The following is a 23408-nucleotide window of genomic DNA, read 5'->3' on the forward strand; positions in this document are numbered from 1 at the left end:
TAGAGCCTGCCCTGTAGAGGATCAGGCTGCAAAATGTTTACATGTACCAGTAAGCTTCCTTTCACAGTGACATTTTCCGCGGTTTCAAGGAAAGCCAACCTACACTTCATCGATCTCCCAACAGCAAGACGTTTAAGAATCTTCCCTTGGTTTAAACAGTGCCTGGTGTCTTTTCCAAAGCTGTTGATAAACCACAGCAGTTAATTCACTATTGTGAAGAGATTTTAAATAACACATTTTAAAAAGCTTCAAAACATTAGAAGCAGATTCAGACTTAAGATCAACAAAATCACTGACCTAATCAGATGTTAGTCAGCAATTGTAGTGCTTAGTAGGGTTCTAAACAGTAGTCCTAAAGATCTTCTCTCTTTGGTTAATGTTTTATTATTGATTCTGAAGATGTCCACTGGGTTGACTTTATCAGTGTCTTGGAGTATCTCAAATGCATGATTTGACCACTGTCAAAACAGTGGAGTTCTGGCTGTTTTGACTGATGTATCACACAACTGTATGTGCTGTATGATCTAGTTTCACTTCCTGTTCACCATCTACAAAGTAAAACACAATGACTATATGACATAGATGTTTTTCAGATTGTACCATAAGAGACATGCTTTTCAACTAATACAACTTTGGGGAAAATTGCCCATCCAATGAACATCCAGATTTTGGCCACAGCAGAAAAGTGGCATAGCTAACTTACAGTAGTTTCGGTCTTGGATTTATTCATTTTTTAAAGGTATGTTTTGATCTGTTCATGTCTGTCTACTAATGGCACCTTTTAAAAAAACCTCAGGTATGTGTCAAAATAGATGTAAAAAAGGAAGGAAACAACCCAGTGCAATAGCACTAACACTCTATGAAAATGGTCTAAGAGTATAAAATGCAGGCATAGCTCTATGGTTTTCAAGAGATAATAATCACATCCTTTGTGTTGACACAAACAAGAAGCTGTCAAGCTGTTGTGCATTCTTATAAGGAGCTGTGTTACGCAGGCTAGCCATATCCACCGATAAATTCTGTACAAAACCTGAACAACCACAGTACCATATAGTGCAGCTCATAATGAACTATTTTATTAGAAGAACTGCTTACAAATTGAGTCAGTGGGTAGTAATGGGTTTTAAGTATTCTTGTTTCTGTAGCATTCTGCTTACAAACTTTTATCTTTATTTAACCAAACCTTGTCCCTTAGTCAGAAGCAAATAAATAAAGTGTATAAGATTTAATCAAATGGGGTTATTTCTTAACTTTTTAATATATTGAATCAAGTTTTTTCAGTAGCTGTTTTTGGTGTGTCCTGTACTACTAATCAACATGTCTCTGCACACCAGTTCTGTTAATGTTCTTTTGTTCATGTGCGGTTGATGTTTTGCTGAAGGGTTCTTGTTTTATTTAGACTTTATGCTAATACGAGTTGTGTTCTGTAACCTTGGCCAGGTCAGGTTTGTCTTATGTTGGGGATGCTGGAAAAGCTAAGCAGCAACATGAACAAGAAAGGTTTCAGTTCTCTTGCAAGGGGGTGGGGCAAGATTGGATTGACTGCCTCAGAAAGGTAATCTTTACACTGGCCTCACCAGCTTCATCGCCATTGTTTCGGATGCTAAAAGTGAATTTGGTTGGGTAATACATTAAATAACACACTGTTTTCTGAACTGTTTTTATTAGAACCATTAATTTTGGAAATGAACTCATGAAAAGGGGGGGTTTGGCAAGTAAATTTCTTTCCCTCGTTAACAGGATTTTCTAGTTTGTGAGTTTGTTTTTGCTCAAGCCTGTAAGCCCCGTCTTTCACATTCATCTCAAGCACGGAGCGCCAGCATGGATATCTAGGAGAAAGGAAGATCATATAAAAGCAGGAAATTAAAGAGCAAAAAGAGAAAGTGAACATAAAGAAACTAGAATTTTTCCTAGCTGTCGACCTCAGCCACCTAGGTTAAAAAGCCTGTTCAGAATACACACCTCTTTATGCAAACAAGCAGTTCTTTTCTCTGTCCTAAATGAATTGACTTTTATTCACTTGTTTTCATTCGAGACCTCATGCCTGTTTCTCTAATAAGTGAGAAATAACAATTCCTTACACTTATGTAGCACTTACCTGGACATTACAGTAAATGCTCTTTACCGGCAATGGGGACTCCCCTCCAAACCACTAATGTGTAGCCCCCACCTGGAAGATAAGACACCAGCCAAACCACACATCAACTATCAGTGGGGAGGAGAACAGAGTGATGAAGCCAGTTCATAGATGGGGATTATTAGGAGGCCATGATTGGTAAAGACCAGATACCAGGATAACACCCCTACATTTTTGAGAAAGGCTCTGGGATTTTTAATGCCCAGAGACAGTTAGGGCCTCAGTTTTTTGTCTCATCCAAAGGACGGCACCTTTTTTTAAAGTATTGTTGCTCTTCTTTGGTCACTTTTTAGGTATGGAGACCAATACTGAACACACTAAGTGAGGATTTATGCATTGTAATTACTAAGAAAAATCCCTTGCACAATGTACAGAATACAGGTTTAGACGATTATCTGTTTTATGTGATTGGAGCCTTTCAGATGTAAATATACTATATTTGTTCCATAGTCTGTCCTGAATGAGTTAGAATCACAAATTCACCTGAAAGTAATTAAATTACTGACTCATTTCTACTGAAATGTCATAGGCAGCTCAAATGTGAAATGCCAAGTTTAATTAAACTGACATCCAAGGATGATTTAAGTCACCTAGTGTGTTATGAAAGAAGGTGGGCAGGAGGCCTCGTATTGAAGTCCCAGAAAGAACTTAACAGTGGACAGTAACCAGATCCCTGCTTAAGGAAGTTGGAACAATCAGAGCAGTTTAGAAACTGTTTCTACAAAATGTTCGCCACGATAAAAAATGAGTAACACAGGTTTAACACTTAACTTTCTCACATCAAGGTCTGGTAAACATACAGTAATCTATATCGGGCAGTTTCAGGAAGCCCTTGTAAGACTGAAAGGGAAGGGCTCAGGCCAAATCTTAGTTGACCTCAGTGATGAGGAATTTCTTTAGCCACTAATTTAGATATATTGATTTCTCTCCTTCAGTAATGCACATAAAACAGAAGGACTATTTCCTTACTTGAGTTTTGCTTAAGTAAATATTTAAATGGTGCTATGTGTGACATGTGCAGGTTTAGTTAGGTTTAGTTTAGTCAGGTTTAGTTAATCATTAAAATAATACTTCTATTGTAACTTTTAACAGAAGAATAAAAAGAATAAGAAAGTGTATTACAGATGGAATTGATTAAGTGTGATTAAGACTTATGCCACTTTACCCTTTAAAATACTGAACCTTGGCTGACCTATCCACACGTACTCTATTTCCGTTTACTTGGCTATAACTTTTCTATACAGTACGCTCTTGTGAGAAATGACAGGCTTTTTGTCTGTTCACTGGGCTTTATGTAGTGGTGAGGTCAGGCCTGCAAGGTGCATGGCTCAGGTATACATGTAACTCTATGACTGATTGCTTTATTAATCCAAGGAGCAGTGGAAATGAATGTAAACAATTTACATGTACTTTCACGTGCAATGTCGGTATTGGAATGGGGTGTGAAAAGATTATCTAAGCTGTTTGTGCTCTTTTGGTTTTAATTGTAGGTCATAATGGAAGCATCTTAAGACTGATCCCAAGAAATAGGGAAACAGAATTACAACTTTTGTAAACAGGCCATACGGTATACCCCAACAAATACCAAGTATGCCTAGGAACTTCCAGTCTAATGAGTAGTCTCTCTCTGTGACAGGTAATGCATGGTTGACTTGAAAATCATGAGATTGGCTTTGGTCATATTTTCTCTCCAGAACAAACCACAAATGTCACTGAGATGAATGTGTTCCGTTCCAATGACCATTCCCTTCATCTGAACACCCTGCTAAAGGATTAGATTGTGTACATTTCAAAATTTTGGAAAATAAATGTAGTGTGCCATTCAAGCTGTTTTTCCTGCAGAGCCTAAACACATTAGTCATTGTTCCTTAGTTGCTTTGGTCAGTGAGTACAGTATATATCATAAGCAAACCTAAAGTAGTGGGAGGATCATGGCACAGGGCTGTGATCATCAATAGTACAGTGGATGATGTGTTTTAGACATCCACTTTTCTCACTCACACTGGTGCAGCACAAACCCACATCTGCTATTCCTGTGCCTTTTTAGTGTTGAAAACTTGCCTGGACCTTCAAAATGTTTGAACATCCACGTCCAGATCAATAAAGGTGCTACAAATTCTAAATGACTCAAGAACAGGGATGTTCTCACTCATTAGAGAGTTTTTTTTATTACTAACAGAAAATCTTATATGAAGACATTTTAAAGAACGAGCATGTCGTTCTGTTTTCTTAACAAAGTCCTATACTTTTAACAGTATTAAGCTTTAACAGTATTCTTTTAAAGTTTATCTTCAATGTAATAAGCATTCTTTCTGTAAGAAGTGTTACTGTAAGTAACTATTTGTGAAGTTACTGTACTTACGAGCGCTGTGTTATTCAGAAAATATCAATTGCCTTTTAATAATTTTCATGTAGTTTCATAATTATATTTCAAATTCTGCAATCAAAAGGTAACTTGTGAATGATGACAGAATAAAAAAGCTTGACACCTTCAAATATTTATAAGATATACCTAGTGTTCAAGATCGGGGTATCTAAAGTAGGGAAAAATCTCCCAGTTTTGTCAGAAAACTGAGCATTTTAAGAAAATGAGTAGCATTTCACTCTGTTCCTGAAAAACCCAGTTGACTTCTATATATTTAACATGCCGTGTTTTTTTTTTAAAGAGACAAAATAGTCAGGTTGCTAAATCTGACCCTTCTTTGGTTTGGAAATGTGCCCTGCAATATTTCACAAGGAGATCTTGATATAGAACAGATTATGAGTGACGTAAAAACCATATCCTTGGCTCTCTGCCAGAAAGGATGGCTAGCGGCTGCATTTTGTTGTTTTTTGTGACTGCATGGGATGTTAAGGATGTCGAGTTAAATACAAATATTAAACATGACAGAAGGGATTATCAGTGTGTACAAATCACATCAAGAGAGAAGGTTAATCTTGGGTGCAGAATAAAATGGGAGTTGAATTTAATCTGAATATAGAACAACGTTCTTGACCCCGAGACAGCATACAGCTGGGAGCATTTTCTATAAGCTGGAAGCATGGAGATAAAAAGATCAAATGGTCAGAAGTAAAAAGACTAAATGAAACTACTGGAATAAAAAATGGTTGGTAATTCAAAGTGAATATTAAGCAGACATCTCGCAACATAAGAACAAGCTATTTACTGCAATCTGTTTCCTCTTGCACTGCACACCTGTTATCATGAACGATCTACTTACATTACACACTGGTCAGCGATTGTTGATTCTCAAGGTTTTTTTTTTGTTACCCTCCCAATTTGAAATTGCTGACTGTAAATTATCTCAACTGACTTCTCCAACCCTTGTACCATCATGGGTGGGGAGGAGTACTGTGCACAGCTTCCTGCAAATGGAATGCTGATGAGTCATTTAAATCTATTGACACTGTGAGTTGTTAAGGTGGATATCGTGGGATCAGCATTAACTGCAGGGCTGGTGAGGCTTTCTCTGTCAGCCCTGCTATTCCACAGACTCTCCACAGTCTGTGAGACACAGACTCTTATTCTGTGTCTTTTTGAGACACTGTCTCAATAAAGGACCTGCCTTTTTTGTCTTTCAAGCCAAGGATACAATGTCTGACTCAAGCCAAGCCCACTCTGCTCTTGTCAGCTTTTGGCCAGTTGCCTTTGAAGGAACCTAAAACCAAAGTCTCAGACCAAACTCAAGCCAGCAAAGTCAGGAAGTCAGATCCCATGACCCACATGGAATCTGTTGCCTTCTTTTATCTTCCAGTATCTACAAGGGCAGGTTATCTTACTGCTTGCCATTACCAAATCATCAAAGCGTATTTGTGGTGTTTGCAGCAGACTGATTCAAATTGAAATTTAATTGATGAGTTTCAGCTGTAGCAGTAGGAAAAACCGATCCCATATTTCGCATTCGCATAGTAATTGTATTTCTTTGTAAGGAGTTTTGCGTGTGCAATAAATGTGATGTGTAATATTTTCTGATGTATTCAGATGAACAGAGGAAACGTGTATCCATGAAACTTTTCCCCTAGGGGACAATAACGTTTCTTATCTTCTAGTTCTGCATTCCTTTGTATGCTTCCAATATTTTCACTAAAAATGTAAAAAAATACATTACATTGCCAACATGAAGATGGAACCCAGGCCACTAACCTCCTCTTTCGTAACCTTGATCATATCAGCTTTTTTACGTAACTTGGTATTCCCATTTAAATTTAGTTTGTTTGCAGGTTTTGCAAGTCTCTTTACAGCATCTGAAAAGCTGGGAGAAGTTGTTAAATAGGTCTGATTAAGTCAGTAATAAGACGTTTCAAGTTTTTAAGAGCTGTGGAAACCCACGGACTCAGTGGTCGTACAGAACCAAGAATAGGGAGCTCATGTTTAGACTGTCAGTACTGGTATGCTGTGTATTATTGCTAGGTGGTTCATGTGAAATATTACCAAACAAACCATGAAGGTTTGTGGAAGACATACATCTTATTTTGTGGAAGAACATATGTACCCCTCAGAATAAAAATAAGATTTAATACAACTCAAAACTTGTCAGTGTTTGCTGATGGTTTTTAAAGAGAATCCCTAGGTAACAAACAGCCTCTCTTGGTTAGTGAGTGAATTTTTAGAATAGGGGCATAGGTTTTCCATTTATTTTGTAGCTTTTGGGTTTATGTAGAGAGAGATTGAACTGTAGGTTGTATTATGTTAAGTGAAAGTAGGTTTATCTCCATTTGGGTAAATTATTGAATAGGATATAGGATGCAAATACTTGGTAGCAGTCAGGGGATTTCTGGTTCATGACCAAGACCTTTGAGATGCCTTATTTGTAAATGGTGTAACTTGTATGTTGTGTGTGTTGATTAGTTCATGTTGTGTCATTATTAAAAAAAATAGTCGATTAACTCAATGTGCCTGATTTATCATTTCTTTTCACAACAGCTGTTGCGAGATCAAAGGGGCCTCTAATTATAACAACCACTCTGATGTATTCTTAGCAAAATCTTTACAATTTGGGGGTTATGATTATTTAATTTAGTTCCAAGAGTAATCTGCTTGGTTATTTTCTGACACTTACTATTATCTTAACCCCCATTTGTAACACAAGGATATAATGTGACAATGCAGTCTCCTGCAGCTGGGAGAGAACATGCTTAAAGAATGAGCAATAACCACAGATCTGCACCTGCAGTTCAAAAACAGAATTCAAAATTTAATGTTGTAGAATTCAGGGAGCCTTACAGTAGAATCTCAGAACTTAAATAAAAAATTTATATTTTACATGTAACAAGTCAGTTGCTTTCTCTCTGCTTGGCTTCACAGATCATAGGATCTGCTCTCCTCCCTTCCTGGTGCTGAACAGTGACTGTGGGACTGACACTCTGAAGCAGATCAAGAAGCATGGTCTCACATTCCCCTTCAGTAAGTAGGGAACTTTTCCTCCCCTCGCCTCACAGATGAATAGCGTGATGCTGTTTCTCGGTTAAAAAAAATTAAACTCTTGCTAATTAGGAAACAAAGCAAACAGCTTCTTTCTTCTTAAGACACCAGGCATGGTGTCTTTTTTTAGTCCCTCAAGCAGAGTTTACAGGTTCAAGCCAAGATCTTGAAGGCAATGTGGTAATGTGTAAGAACTTCAAGGTATCATCATCAAAAGCAACAATTGCATACACATTTCCTAGACAGTTTAGAGAAGTCTTTTGTGGTATGTAAAGGTATTTTGAGATTTTTAATATTTTGTTTAGAATATTTTCAAGTCTTTAACTCACAGCAAATGGCCAAGAACTTCCTCATTTTTTTTGCAACAAGCCATCATCAGGATTCTCAGTTAAAATGAAGACAGCTTTGGAAGCTCTGTGAACAATAATGATTTCACAGTTTTCAGCTCAGCTCAGCCACATACTCCTGAGTCTGAGAATGGCTAGATTTAATAACAGATAATTTAACACGGAATGAATATATAAAGCAAAAAAATTGATCAATTTTTATACCGTTCTACAGTAAAAAAAAGAAATCAACTGATACTTTCAAATTACAAGGTTGAACCCAGAGCCCATAGAACTGGCATTTCAATCCTGCACTTTACCAGTTGTTTGCCAGATTACCATTCCTTCAGTTTATGAAAGTATTTTTTTAAATAAAAAATGGAAGGTAATGTGAAATTTCACCTTTAATTAATTAGTTCCCATTACTGTACATTACATATTCCTGAGGTCTAAAAAATCTGCCAATATTTGTTATTGTCAAAATAAAAACAGTATTACATGTTTATGGCAGTTAGACCATGTAACTTAGTGGAGTAGTCAACGAGACAAAATATGTAATTAGAAATATGCATAGCTTAGTTCAAGGAAGTCCAAATGTCTTTCGATTGCTCTTTTAGCACTTTCTATTGCTTCCCCTAACACATTTCAACACATTTTGCTGCCATGAGGCTTAAAATAAGGAGACTGTTCAAAGTTAGAAATCAACTGAGATCAGTTGAAGGAGTAAAGGAAGCTCAGTCATTGTTTCATAAATGGCTTTGCACATAAAAAACAGGTACTAAAACCTCCTTTGTTGTAACAAAACTCAGTAAATGGAGCATTTATGCAGCCAAGAGTGGATGAACTGTATATGGTTACTCATTTTTGCCACTAATTGAAACATAATGGCCTGCCAATATTATTTTCAACAGAACAGAGATTTATATTGTACAATAATTATTATATTTAAAATAATTGTGATTAATAATGCAAAAAACTTCCCTTAGCGGGTAATGAGTTCTGTTAAATATATCTAATTAGGATACAATAACTGTTAATTAACTTTCAAGAAAGGTACTATATTACAAAATAACAAAAATCTAAGATTCTACAAATAATATCTTGCTATGGTTGAGCCTAGTATTCCAGTAATTTACAGTATGTCCTCATGGAGTACATTTAAATCAAATCTAGATAACCAGCACAGGTTTGAAATCCCTGATGTACAGTTGTTGCTACAACAACAGGGGTCCTAGGATAGAGTTCTGAGGAGCACCTGCAGTGACAGAGAAAGATGTGCCAAGAGAGACAGAAGACTGTGTTTTAGAAAGATTTAAATAAGTAATGAGATGTTGAGAGAGTATTGTAACTGATTAAAAAGGACATTGAATATCTCAAAAGATCAAATTAGATAAAACAAGAAAGATAGGCCAAGTGCCTATTTCCTTTAATGTATCATTTTGACAGGAGCTGTCTGCATACATTTGATGAAACCCTGAACAAAACACTTCACACTTGTTATTAAAAGCCAACAGCTCTTGACGATGAGGAGCCACTATGTGTTCTAACAGTTTTGGCCATGTGCCTTTTTTGTGTTTGTGCCAGAACTAATTGAGCTGTTTTGATTTTTACCATGATAACCTTCTGCTTTTCTGTCTTCCATCACAGTCTGCAAAACCAGAGTAGCACATGGTACCAATTCTCATGAGGTAAGAGGAAACCATTATTGGAAATTCAGTCTCGGCAGGAACAGTACAAAAAACCACAGCAGGGTTGTTCTCGTGATTTTTATTTTAAAAAATCCAGCAGCATCTGCTGAGCTGAGAACACATGATACGGAGCAGATTTCTGTAGCTCCGAACATCGTGCTCTTGCATTGGTCATAATTTTGCAGCTTTCAGGTGTCCTCTTTAGAAGAGTTCTTGTGACACCTAAAAATGTCAGATCTAGTAAATTTTATCACATTTGTTTCTATATAGCCCTTTTTATTTGCTTATCTCCCATTTTTGTTCCAGCTTCATTCTATATTGTTTTTGTAAAGGAGAAACTGAAGGAAGTTAACACCATAATTGCCTGCATTACATTGTAACCATGTGACGGGTAGTTAATGCCTACTGTACAAGCTTCAAAGTTCAAATGTTCTTTCTTTCACTGCATGCTGCACAGTATGTCATTAACTGTTCGGTGCTCACACTTAAAACATGTTGGAAATGTTATCTTCAAGAATTTTGACCTTAAAAATACATCATCCTCAATTATATAACGCTTATATTAAGGACAGGGGTGAACTGTTCAACTGTAATCAGATGCAGTTACCTTCATTTTGTCTCGGTAACATAACTATTACCTTCAACAGAAATGAGCTTTTTTTCCTTGAAGTGTGTCATAAAAGTTCGAGAGACATTGCAGTCAGCTGAGAAAACACTCTTCTTTCCATTTCTTTATTTTAGGTGCAGCCCATGACAAATGCTGTGTCTCTGTTAATATTGTTGAATTACTCTATATGCCCCTGCTTGTTTAATTGCTCATGGGTATTTTGTAGTATCTCTGTGTTCATATTTTCTTTTTTCTTCAAGCTCACTGGTTTAAGTATAACGAGTTTGTGTTGCCTCACCTTCACGTTGCGTACTGTACCAGTTTTGTTTCGACAGTTTCACAGGCTAACTTGAAATATTTTTTCAATATTTTAATATTTTTGTGTTTGATTACACTTTAGCCAAGGCTAATGTAAAAAATGTTGTAGGGGGTGTATTTTGTAATATTGATATTTATACCAGGACAACTTAATGGAACAAATTTTAGAAACAGTTCTGACTTTAATGATTAAGTGTGTTAAGCTGGTGATGTCATTTTATTGCTTTCCAAAGCACATAACCTGAGCTTCAGACATCATAAAGAGCACTGTGATATGCCTGTCTCTGTGTGATTAATCAGGGGCTTAGTTATTAACCAGGGTTTAGAAAGATAGCCATTGTTGTTCAAGCCATTTTAGTGTGGGATGAGCTGCACTTCAGTTCATCCAGATTTCCACACCTTCTTATCAAACAAGAACTAAGTTTGCCATTGCTTTTTCTCCTAGATGGCGATCATTTTTAGCGAAGAGAACCTGAAGGACATCAACCCACCGTGTGTGATCCAGAGCTTCATTAATCATAACGCAGTGCTGTACAAGGTGTTTGTGGTGGGGGAGTCATACACAGTGGTGGAAAGACCTTCCCTAAAGAACTTCCCAGCTGGACCTGCAGGTGAGAATGTGGTAACAGCTGCCATGCCACTTGTCACAACCCTTGTTCTAATTCCAACTGCTCCATCACAGCCACAGCAGAATGCCAATGAATATATAACACTGTTGTAGAAAAAGATTAAAAAAATAAATGGGTACCTAGGAATTTGTCAGCCCTTTCTTCATTTGATGAGAAAGCAAATGGAAGTGGCACCACGTTTGGTTCTGCATTTTGTTGTAAAGGATATATAGATTTTAGGTTCGGAAGAATGGTTCTGCCACCTGACTTGGTTTTACTGGCAATATCCACATTCTGTGAAACGGTACAAGAGTAACATAACATCACTTTATTACCCCTATACAATTTCTTGCATTAGGAATTCGTCTTTTCATATAACCCAGCTTGCTCTCCATGAGACACAGACACACAGGCAGGGAGAGAAACTTGGGGTCAGAGCGCTGGGTCAGCCACTGTACAGCGCCCCTGGAGCAGTTGGGGTTAAGGGCCTTGCTCAGGGGCTCAGAGTTGGAGGAAACAATGAAAAATGCCGGTGAAATGGGTTTTAGCTTTTGGACATTTCTCTATAGACATAACCTACCTAACAAGAGAAGTGTTGGAACTGTTATTAGCCAAGTGCTTTTCTTCTAAAAAATGATAGACTGGAACTAAAATTCGTAATTTGTGGTTGTTTCATGCCCACCCCTCCTGAAAGCAATGACGAGAACAGATGGAAAAAATTATTTCTTCATTATGTTCCCTCTTATCAGAAATACAAAAAGTGGTCTGTGTTACCTTGCCACAGTTATTTCACATCATAGCAACCTTATTTATTGCTTTCTAGTGAATTGCTGGCTGGTTTCACATGCTAACCAATTGGAAATAAGGCTTTTTTGTGCATGTACAGTATGATGTGCATTGCTCTTTTACCCCTGGCAGTATATAAACATAAAAAGCACACATTGGCAGAGAATAATTGCAAATTCTTAATGTCTTGCATTAATTGTAGAAATATTTCTGTTTTTTCTGTTTTCTGTTATCTGCTGTTTTCTTGATGGTCTAAATCATTATTTCCACTACCCATTTCTTTGACATATCTCTTATTTTCAAGAGAAACACAACATTTTTGCATGTTACTGTAGCTTCATCCATGCAAATGAGCCGTGGTTATAAAATCTACTTTGCCTGATGCAAAACACACTTCTGGATCTCTTCTATAGCATTAGGCTTCTTTTTCAGCATTTCTTGTAACATCTCTGTTCTATAACTTTTTATGATTTTTCCAGTTCACATCTGACATCATTACCAACATTAGTGTTTTGTACTGTATAAAAATAGCAAGCCATCAGGAGATATTAACATGAGCTCTTGTGGCATGTCCAGGATTATGTAAAATAAAAAAAACAGTCAGAAGGGTCCAAGTAACTTTATGATGCCTTTTCTCACACTCTGTATCCCAATGGATTAATTTCCTTTGACATAAATCTGACGTTTATTTCATTGGATCCATGTATATTGTTTTTTTCTTTTCAAAAGCTCTAAACTTGAAAGGCGAGACATTTTCTGACACAGGAAGCCATTATTAAGCACATGAATGCCTACGTTTATCAGTCTTCATAAGTACGACTCGGCAGCGTTGGTTATTTCTCAGACTTAAAATATTCTAGCACCTGTTTTTTTTTAAGGTGGTTTGAAGAAGTGCTGCAAGAGGCTGTTAATTTTGAATGAAAGAGCCTTCACTCTGTATACTACAATGAATAATGGACAAAAATAGTTCACATGCTGACTAAACTGCGTCCCCTAGTAACTTCACAAGCAGAACATTTTCACAAAGCTGTAATAGTGTCCACCCAGTTAACACTTCATACATCTGTATCATTACATACTCAATATACTGTATGTAGTAGTTTAACAAGGGTGTCGTCAAACAAAAAGTGTGCTTCTGTTTTATGGCTATAGCAGTGTAAAATAATAACGCCCTTTGTCCACCCTAACAGTAAAGAGTTTGTTTGAGGATTGTTAGGGGAATTGCTGTGCTTCCTTCATCTTTTATTTAGTTAAAAAATAAGAACGATTCTACATTCTGAAGGTATGCCTTTAGAGGTCAATAAGTTGTTCAAAGGAGCAAAGTTTAGCAGGTCCTGGATCTGCAGGATTCCTACAGTTTGCACACAGGTTTTAAGGCAGACTTAGAAATTCCTTGACATCGTCTGTCCTGTTTCTGGGCCAGGCTCATTGTTTTCCCTGTTTGTTTCACACCAATCTTTTCATTCCAAATAAATGTGGAAGGTGCTTTAGACCAGTGTTGACGATGGAAGGCATGTCACATTTTTTTCCCCCCTCAACACCTGCACAGACCTGCGTCTGTCATTCTTACCTTTCCCTGAGCAGTCACGCCAACACCACCACTCCACCCCTACCCTGAGGATGCAGAGCTTTTCTTTTTGTTGACTAAAGTGCCTCCTTTTTCTCACCTGAAGCACAAAATGTCAACGGGGAGTTCCAGAAGTAAATCAATAGCTAACAATGCTAACAACACATTTAGTGGACCTCTACCATGACCTTCACACAGTCTCCACAATAAAATATTATGGCATTGTGTAATTGGAGGATGTGTTAGAGTTTGGCCTTGCTGCCTCATTCTTGTGTCTTGTGATCTGTCTACAGGTAGAGAGAGGCAGCTATGGTTTGGCCACTTTCCGTTGAATACCTTGATTTGTATGATCAATCTGTTAAATTATTAAATGGAGGAATTCTGATTGCTAAATTTGGGTTGTCTTGTATACCTTCTAAAATGTGGACTTGCAAGGCTTGGGGACATGATTTGGGATTTGTTTTGGTGGCTGCCCGTTCTCTGTTTGTCATGATCTAGAAGACCAGGTTACGTGTTTGCTGTTGCCAAAGAACTGATAAAAATCTATGGTTTTAAAGGCAGCATTAAATGCCATTACTTGCCAGTATCCATTAATTGACATTAGAAAAGTGAAAGTGAATTGAATGTCATAGGATGTGACAAACCAGGGCATTCAACAGAGCTTATTATTATTTGAAAAGTTGAATTAATACATATACTCATGTCTTAAGACTTTCACAAAGTGAGCCAAAAGCACATGCCTGCAGTCATACAGATTTTATGGACCAACCAAAAGATTAAAAAATAAATTATTTTTGATTAATCATTTTTCATCCGTTAATAGCTTGCATTAAATGCCAGTTTGGGTCTCCCTACAGTGAACGTCAGGGCTACAGACAAATAACTCACAGTGATGCTCTTCATGTTCTTTTTTTAACATTGACTTTTTCATTCATTTTTTGAGAGAGATTTGATGCACAATATTTAAATGTTAATGCCAGAACCTGTAGTGAAGAGTTTATACCTTCCCCTTCTATGAAGAGCATTCCTTGAAATACATACAATAAGGAATTGTCTCAAAGATAGAAACAAAATCACATGAGCTGAATATACAAATGTAAATCTGTAAATTGGTAGTTGTTTGTGCATGTTGCTACTTTTGCTAGGCTGGCACACTCATAAGCTCACATTAACTATTTAAAATTAATTGGAACTAAAAAACACTTCTCAGATGTTCACACAAAATATAAACAGACATGTTAAAAGTTATTTTTGTGTATAACAAATGTATCTATCTCAGTTATGTATGAAAGTATTTTCTTACTAAATTTCAGAATACAAATTGCTGTCATAAATTGCGGAGTTAGTTGTCACTGTGGTTACACTATTTTAAAAAGAGATCAGCAAGTAATTCTACCAAACAAACATAGGAAGGATAAAATTGCTAAATATATGTACAGTATATATTGTGAGGTTGGACTTTTTATTGTTTATCGCTGCTATATGAAATACAATTAATCAAAATTGGCATATGACTCTGCAAATTGAAATCAATACTCAATTTCATGTTTAATGATTACAGTATTTAATAATGCCAGTAGACGTATATAAACCCTTCAGGGCTAGTTTCAGGAACCTGACTGTGCCTGGAGTGTAGTTAAATGTTGTTTGTCCGAGTACATGAGGTATGGATCAGAAAACACGATTGTTTGTTGGCAAACAAAGCTAACACAACCATTTACAAAGTCAGATGACTTTCTGTCACAAGCATGTCATGCGATCTCAGAGGAAAAACCTTCATTTCCACATAAGGTACACTTCAGCAGTAGAGAGTAGCATACAGATCCTTTTGGATATTTAACATTTTTAAAATATGAACTAAAAAGTAAATCATTGGTAAATAAATTTTACAACTTTGTAGGTTTTTTGTTAAAAACTAGTGATTTTTATGGATGTATGGGTTGACGACAGATATTAAGAGGTTTTTTATTTTGTAAGAAACTGCCTTTATTTTAATCTCTATAATTCTACTTGTGTGTGTGTGTGCACACACACGGCGATTGTAGTCATTATTGTGAGAAAAAAGGCTTTAACAGCTCTTCCATGCTGTCCAATAGCAGGTGAAGATGCAGAAGCTCTGTTGACATGTGCCATGTTTTTTCACACTGGCCGTTCCGTGGTTGTCCGGGCTGAGTCTCAGGATGGTCAGGAGGTGCGCTGCGAGAATGTCCTGCCCGTGGGAGCCTTCTGCTCCTGGGCCGTCCTGCCCTGGAATTCTCCTTTGAATTCCCTTTAGAAAAGTCCACAGAATTCTCCCTAGATCCTCTCAGGCTCTCTGTGTTGCCTGTTTTTACCTGGAGGAACTTCAGCTCGTTGATTGGCTGAAAGTTCCATGGGCATCAGAGTCCCACGTGGGTTACTCGGCCCTACCAGTCCCTGATTGGTTGATCAAGGTGAGATATGAGTCACTTACTCCTGACACTTAGGAATGCAGTCCAGATGTCCATCTGGCACTCCCTAGACAGATAGGCGCCAATGGATGACCATTGATCATGATAGCCAGGCTTAGCTAAGTGCATCCCCCTTTGGGAGCTGTCCCTTATCAAAGGAAACCTTAAATCAGCCTGCATGAATAGTTTCTCTGTGGCTGCACCACAGAGATGAACAGAGATGGGGCCTCATTTGGGAAAGCTCAGAACACTTAATTCTTTCTTATTAATAAGCCTCGCCGCTACACAAGAAAAAGAGTGCAAGTTTTGATTGATCCCTCAGATCATTTTGACCCGAGTGTTACATCCAGCTAATCCCAAAATCAGACAGCATGACTGGACAGCACAACAGTTTAATCCAGGCACCCACAAGTCTTTGCATAAAGAGACTCATCTTCTCAGTCTTGCACATCTTCATGTATAAAGTTATATACTTGTCACTACACACCGTAGAATTTCATTGGCCTGTAAAAATGTTCTTATTTGTAGTTGATCTGTATCTTGCTACCTGTTCTCTGGAACCCTGTCACAGGATATCCAGTTCTTTTGAACTGGCTTTTTAATATCAGGTTCTGTTGGCTCATATGCCATACAGTAAGTTTGTGACTTTATCTAATATGCTTTAAACTGGATAATACTGCCATCAATAGGCTACATTAGAAATTTGCATTGTTTGTTGCAATCCATGTTTTCCTTCTTTATACAAAAATACATTTCTGTGATAATCTGCTGAAAATGTAACTATTTTGTTTTAAATTATCATTTAATCCTGAAATTTAAAATTTGTAGTTCAAAAGTAGTCTTATAACTTTGCGGAAGTATAAAGTCGATTCTTGAGTTGTAGTGATTGTGTTTTTGAAAATTGTGAATTAAATTACTGCTAAATAACAAGCTTAATTTCTTCTCCCCAAACCAAACTAAATTGTTATTTAGAAGGAAATTGTTATAATCATCAAGCAAGCAATTGCGATCAAATTACACCAAGGGCTGAACAGAGCAAAACACGTTACACATATGCTGTATTTCCTGTTTGTGTTTTAGATGTCTCAGAGATTGCACAGCAATGTGTGAGAGGCTAATCTCAACGGACAAGTCTTTTTTAGCATTTGCTGTGTTTCATTTTTGCTGTATATATCAGAAGTTCATACATACAGAGTTCATGTCATGAGAGAAAGTACCCTGCCTCCTGCCAGAAACAGATTTCAGACTTTCCTTTCCAGCATTTTTTTCAAGAATCCTTTAACCAGTGCAACTGCATTTCACAGTCAGGTCTGACAGCCTCATCCAGTTGGGCAGGCCGCTGTCCCCCAAAACAGGCTCTTCAACAAAGCCCAATGCATTCTTAAGGGTGTTACCTGTTATCTTCTGCTTTAAATTTGTTGAGTACTGCATTTAGCCAAGACCCTTTTTGGTTTACACACTCACAAATGTGGTATACAGAAAAAACACATTTCTGCTTTTTTTGGCTGTAGACATTATACCATAGTATTATAGCTTTGCATGGTATTATTCATTTCATTAATATGCAGTAGATCTATACTTCTGGTTAATTATCATATCAATATTAATATTGTGGTTAATAGGATATTTATAGAACACAAACTGTAATTCATTTGCAAAAGTTAGATTGTCCAATAATAACCTGAAATATCTGACAAGCTACAGGGAACACTGTAATCCATTAAATGACATCATGAACAAACATGGCAAACACAATTTGAAGCGACTAATGTTGTTAAGAGGTTGTGCAGAGTGTAACTGAGTCGCATTTGTGACAATCCCAGTTTGCTGAAAACATAATCCTTGTGGAGACCAGAGTGAACTGATGTGCTCTGTGCTTTCTAGATTATATTTAATATAACCTTGATGGCAAACCATGTTGTGAGTATTGTTTTTTAATCTACCGTTAATCTAGAGTGCCGTAATAAAATCATGTGTTTTTGTTTCTCTCTTTTTCAGACCGAAAAGCAATTTTCTTTAATAGTCACAATGTATCAAAACCAGAATCTTCCTCAGACCTGACTTCTGTAAGTAATACTCGTTAGTTATTGGTTTTCCTTTGAATGTGGCATGTTCCTTTGAATCTCTCTTTGAATGTGGGTAGAGATCAACATTTAAGCAAACGTCTAAGAAGGGGAATTTTAGTTCGGTAATATGTAGAGGGCAATGTCGCATTGGTGGCTGTACCGTACTGTCAGAAATTTAAGAGCCTAAGGTCAAACGGGTAAACGTAAGATTTATAATACAGCTGAGTCTGACATCAGTGCTGAGCAGGCTCTCATGTTGGTGCCTCTTCACAGAGAGAAAATGTGGAGGGAGTGTTCCAGCCTCCCAGCGACGATGTCATCCGTAAGCTCTCAAGTCTGCTGCGCCAAGAACTGGGCGTGTCTCTCTTTGGGATCGATGTGATCATCAACAACCAAACTGGCCAGCATGCTGTTATCGACATTAATGCATTCCCAGGTAATGAACTCCTTGGTTTTAATTTTAACCCCACAGGTTTACATTATCATTAAGTGGAGAGGAGACAGTCAATAGCAATAGTGAAGTGTTACAACAGGGCTAATAAGGATAGCCCATTTTTACCAGTAGGTGTCACCCTATCATTTGAAATGGGCACTTGAAATACTTCAGGCTGATTGCTGCAGAGATGGTGTCAAACTAAACCACTGGTCAGTTCCATCTGTTCATCTTTTGATGGAAAATGGTATATAGTATGTGCACCAGTTGCACATCCACCTGTACCAGAGAAACACCCAGTGATCCATTCTAATGCAAACAAAAGAAATAATTGAGAAGTAGTGATCACAAGTGTTGAGTTAATATTATTTTTGTTGAAAATGCTATCTGTATTTTCATATACATTGTATTTTCAATACATTAAGCGCCTTGATTTTAAAGATAGAAGTTAAATAAATTCCCTCAAATTATATTTTAGAAAACAACATACTGTATAAAACAGTGAGTAACTTTTGGCTAAAATATATTTTGATGAGAAACTTTTGGCAGAGTGTCGCAGTGGTTAGCACTGCTGCTTCAGAATGCTGGGGGCCTGGGGTCAATTCTGGACCTGGGGTGCTATTTGTATGTTCTCCCCATGTTTACATGGGTTTCAGGTGCTCCGGTTTTCTTCCTCCCACAGTCCAAAGACACTTGGGTAATAAATCGGCTTCTGGGAAAACTGGCCCTGGTGTGAGTGTGTGCAAGCCTGTGTTTGTGTCTGTGTGTGCCCTGACTTGGACTGGCATCCCACCCAAGGTGTATCCTGCCTTGCGGTCATTGCTTGCCGATAGTCTCCGACTCACCCATTACCCTGAGTTTAATTGGAATTGATTTGTTTAGCAAAGCCATTTTATGAATTTTACCTCACCAAGAGAAGTTGATATAAACCAATAACTACTGAAGCTTCCAGGTGAGATTAATTGGATTGACAGTGGCAAAAATCAATTTTATTTTTAGTCGCTTCTAATCCTCTCCCTCCTTTTTTTTTGTGGTGTAGGCTACGAAGGGGTACCTGAGTTCTTCAGTGACCTGCTGAACCACATCATGACTGTCCTCCAAGGGAGCCCAGAGGCACCAGCCACGCCCCTCAATGGCAGTGCAGCTGAACAGATGCCCAGTGTTGCCATGGTCACAGGGGACCATGGAGGCAGTACTCCCACGGGCTGCTGCAGCATGCTGGGAAAGGACGCCAGCCCCTGGATCGTGGAAGGAGAAAGCAGCAAGAAGGCCTCGCACCAGAGACTGGGCTGCAATTCGGCAGTGTCGCCCAATTTCCAGCAGCACTGTGTAGCCACACTAGCGACAAAAGCCTCTTCACAATGACCAGTTTTTCCCAAGTGAACAAAAGAACCTATCTCTAATCAAAACAAGCAAACAAAGGGTTCACGTTCTGATTAATTAGATTTTATTTTTTATATATTTTTTGTTCAATAGAACTTTAATGGGAACTTGAACTCAAGTACAGTTCACACACGTCAATTTATTGGTTTATTTCTTTTGTATTTTATGCCAATCAAATCAGGAAAGGGTCAGGATTAAGCAGAATACACAAGGCCTTCTGCCTTGAACACTAGAGACTTAAAGGATGTTTATAATGTTCAGTAATATCACCAGAATGGACACTCCTTAAATATAGTATTTTAATTATAGTAGGACAGACACAAATGTAAAAATACTACAAACACACACTTTTAACATCTACAAAATGATGTTTTTAATCTTATGGTTTTTGTGTTTGTTGTATTTTGGGGGTTGTATTTTATGTTTCCTTCTTTTTCTGTGAGAGGTAAAACCCAATTCACAGTGAGCAACCCTAAACATTGTGTTATAGTACTTGTACCAGTTCTGGTTCATTCTGCCTTAGTGGATGCTGAAGAACTTAAAAGATCTGAGCATTCCACTCTAATTGAGAAAGAGTATTCCATCCTAACAATGCTAACTTTGCAAACCAGAATTGTTGTAGGTAAAAATCCATCAAGTAATGGTGCACAATAAAATCAGATCGAGTCCCCTCAGGCTTTTTCACTGGAACAAGTCTCAAAATTATTTGCACAGAATATTTCTAAATTATTCCAATGAAATATATAAAGGAAAACCCAGAGTTTTTCACTACACGGAAACATTTTAAAGCTTTTTTTCATACACACTGTTCTTCCTCCTTTTGATACAGTTTCATCTGAAGTCCTGTATGATTTAATCTCATTAGACGTCACAGCAAAGGCAAAATGGCAAAGTACAGTATTTAGCTTGTCTGCCTTTCTCTAAAACTGTGTAGTAACACACAAAATCATACTAGTTCTCGAAGGAAAATAAAGTAATCTGTTAAATTAAGGTCTTGTCTACATTTAAAATTAGCATGGCACTCCATAAACAATATTAAAAGGTTTTTTTTCAAACCCCAGGATACATTTTGGAAATGCACTGGGACAGTGGTTGGGAAAGGAAATGATACTAATCCTTCAGTTTGCATTTTATATAATATCATTTTTTATCACAGCCTTTTATGTTACTTTGATTGCTTTCAGTTTCAGTATCATGTACTGTACATTAAATCTTACTTTCATGGCACCGAACACCCCTGTATGAAGGTTGAGCAACAGCCTGTGGTAAGGGTACAGAGAAGATCTTACTAGCTTTCAAAAATCACGGTGCAGTTGACAGCAAAAAATAGCATTTTATTTCCATACAAACCAGTTTGAAAGGGTATGGGCTGTGTCTGAGGTAAGCAAAAATCTGATTGTTGAGTACTGAATGCTTTTATATAGGTGTGTTAGCTTACTGCTTTACAATATTTCAATGAAAGCAGTTAAGTGAATAAGTGCCACCACCACTCAGAACTGAAAATTACTCACCTTTTCCTGTCTTATACTCACGTTACCTGTGGTTTGCAATGTGTAGGGCACGGAAATCAGATTTTGTTGTTTGTTTCTGCTGAATGTAAACCTGTAAACCTCTTAAACAATGTTGGAGGTGTTTGGTAAAGTGACAAAGGATTAGCTCAGACTAGTAAACCAGTATAGGTTGAATCAAGCTATTGGTATACTACTTCCGGACATCCATCCCCAGCAATTATATAAGACCACATGTCGTCATTTTGCAGTGATAAGTAGTCCCAGTCAAGGTGCTTTTCACAACTTATTTGATGATGTTTCTATGGCAACTTGCAAAGTAGCACTATTCTGCTTCAGTTTTTTTTAGTTGAACTGTCTTTGTTTTCCCTGCTGCCAATCGTACAAGACAAACGGGCATTCTATTTTATTAAAATCGCATCCGCAGAAAAATTGATTTGTTAGCAGCCATGAAGGAGGGAAAGATAACATTCCTTTTATTTTTTTTCTTCAGATTCCTGTATCTTTTGCAGGTGATTTTAAATGATCTGCTGTTCAGACAAGTGGCATTCAACTTGGTGTTTATTCCACTTGGCATATTGTATTTTGTTTTTCCATTGGTAACCTTGGTAGCCTACTCCAGATTTAACTAAACAATGATTTTGAATTTTATGTTTTCCTGGGTGTGTGTATTTTTATTTGTTTGCAGAGTGATTCTATAAAAAGTTTAGTTTTAATCAAGAAATGTATGAAATGATTATTTAACAGCAAGAAAGACCTGTGTATACAGGGTGTAGTCTTTTAACAGGATGTAAGCATCTCTGCATATTATGAGTACATGAAAATTAAACATTTTCCATTTCTGTGTGTACTGTAGGAATATGCACAAGTATAATTCCACATGTTGGCTTTGTTTCTGTGGACCATAATTTACACTACAAATCTGCTTCAAAGAGAGAGAGTGAAGGGGATAGAAATCTCTGTATGTTAACAGGCACTTGGATTTTTGTTTTGTTGTAGAAAATAAGAATCACTGCTTAGCACCTGCACTCATATGGAACTAGTTTTTATTCAACCTGATGTACCTCTCTAATCCCTTACACCAGCTTGGTAGAGATGAGCCCAGCCTACATGGGTCCTTTGTGATGTGTTCTTCCTGCAAGTATGGAATGCAAATGTTGGGATTTGGTGTCTCTGTGAGAGTGGGTGCCCTGATTTAATGATGAGTCACTGAGCTTGCTAGAACATGGCAAGGTAAAGTTTTCTCAGATCACCTCCACACACCCTCAGTGGCGCTCATCACATTGCCAGCTACCTTGGACAGGCTTCTCGCCTCCACTGTCTGAAATCAACTGGTGGTTTCCACTCTGCAACCCATTCTCCTTTCCAAGTGGTCGAGGCACTCTGATGATGCCTAAGGTCTGCATGCTTGACTATACAGCTATCTTGTCAAGAATTCACCATTTTGGAATGGCAACATTGATATACCCTGTGATTTTAGCTTCTGATGTTTACTGTAATGTTTTTATTTTACAAAAAGAATGAGCATTATTTTATTAAACTATATAGTATATATAATATATAAAACAAAATGCATATTGAAAAGAATGTGAGCAGTGCTGAAGAACAATCTGTTTTGTTACACACAGAAAACTAGAACAGAAGGCAGGTGCTTGATAACTGTGGTGAATGAAACTAAAGAATAGTGGGTAAAAACGAGGGATCAGAAGGCGAAAATTGAGTTATAGACCATCTGTGGCTCATTCCTGGGAGACCAATGTGCTGAAGGAGTGTCTTGGTGTTCACCACTGCTCTGTATACTGTTGAATTCACAAGTGCATATTGTGTTCTGTCATTGCGCATCAGTGGGATTGTGTCAACCCTGATCCCCTGCCCACCACTTCCTTGAACTCCTGGCTTCCTATGAATGTTTACTTGGAGATTTTGTTTTTAATTGGTTCCTCAAAAACCATTTCCCCAATTTTTTTTGTGACTTTTTTAGTGAAAGGAATGAAACTGGGCAAAATAAATTAAAAATGAACTTTACATTTCTGCGTTTGTCTTTTTTTTTGGATGAATTTTATTTTCTGCTGCCGCACAGAGTTCCAATTTCTAGTCGGTCCCTTCCGTCTGAAACCACGCCGCGTTCTG

The 23408-nt window shown here is 37.5% G+C and overlaps 1 protein-coding gene and 1 long non-coding RNA gene across 8 annotated transcripts in view; one reads left to right on the forward strand and one right to left on the reverse strand.

The window, feature by feature from the left end:
- The window catches only part of itpk1a (inositol-tetrakisphosphate 1-kinase a), a 100451-nt gene extending 77148 nt beyond the window's left edge, over nucleotides 1–23303 (forward strand). For all 7 annotated transcript variants that reach the window (XM_088648597.1, XM_088648596.1, XM_088648598.1 and 4 more), the window contains 6 exons: nucleotides 7443–7541; nucleotides 9533–9573; nucleotides 10944–11109; nucleotides 17887–17954; nucleotides 18228–18390; nucleotides 19427–23303. In XM_088648597.1, the coding sequence (XP_088504723.1) occupies nucleotides 7443–7541; nucleotides 9533–9573; nucleotides 10944–11109; nucleotides 17887–17954; nucleotides 18228–18390; nucleotides 19427–19752 (863 nt within the window). In that variant the 3' untranslated portion in view covers nucleotides 19753–23303. The remainder of the gene's footprint in view (nucleotides 1–7442; nucleotides 7542–9532; nucleotides 9574–10943; nucleotides 11110–17886; nucleotides 17955–18227; nucleotides 18391–19426) is intronic.
- LOC148653508 (uncharacterized) lies at nucleotides 1647–5496 on the reverse strand. Its single transcript, XR_015941685.1, has 3 exons — nucleotides 5359–5496; nucleotides 2099–2170; nucleotides 1647–1829 (listed from the first exon to the last, which is right to left on the reverse strand). It is a non-coding gene; the product is annotated as an uncharacterized LOC148653508 (long non-coding RNA).
- Nucleotides 23304–23408: the final 105 nt, after the last annotated feature.

The sequence above is a fragment of the Lepisosteus platostomus genome, chromosome 10 (assembly GCF_059453375.1).
Source record: "Lepisosteus platostomus isolate fLepPlt1 chromosome 10, fLepPlt1.hap1, whole genome shotgun sequence".
NCBI classification, from domain to species: Eukaryota; Metazoa; Chordata; class Actinopteri; order Semionotiformes; family Lepisosteidae; genus Lepisosteus; species Lepisosteus platostomus.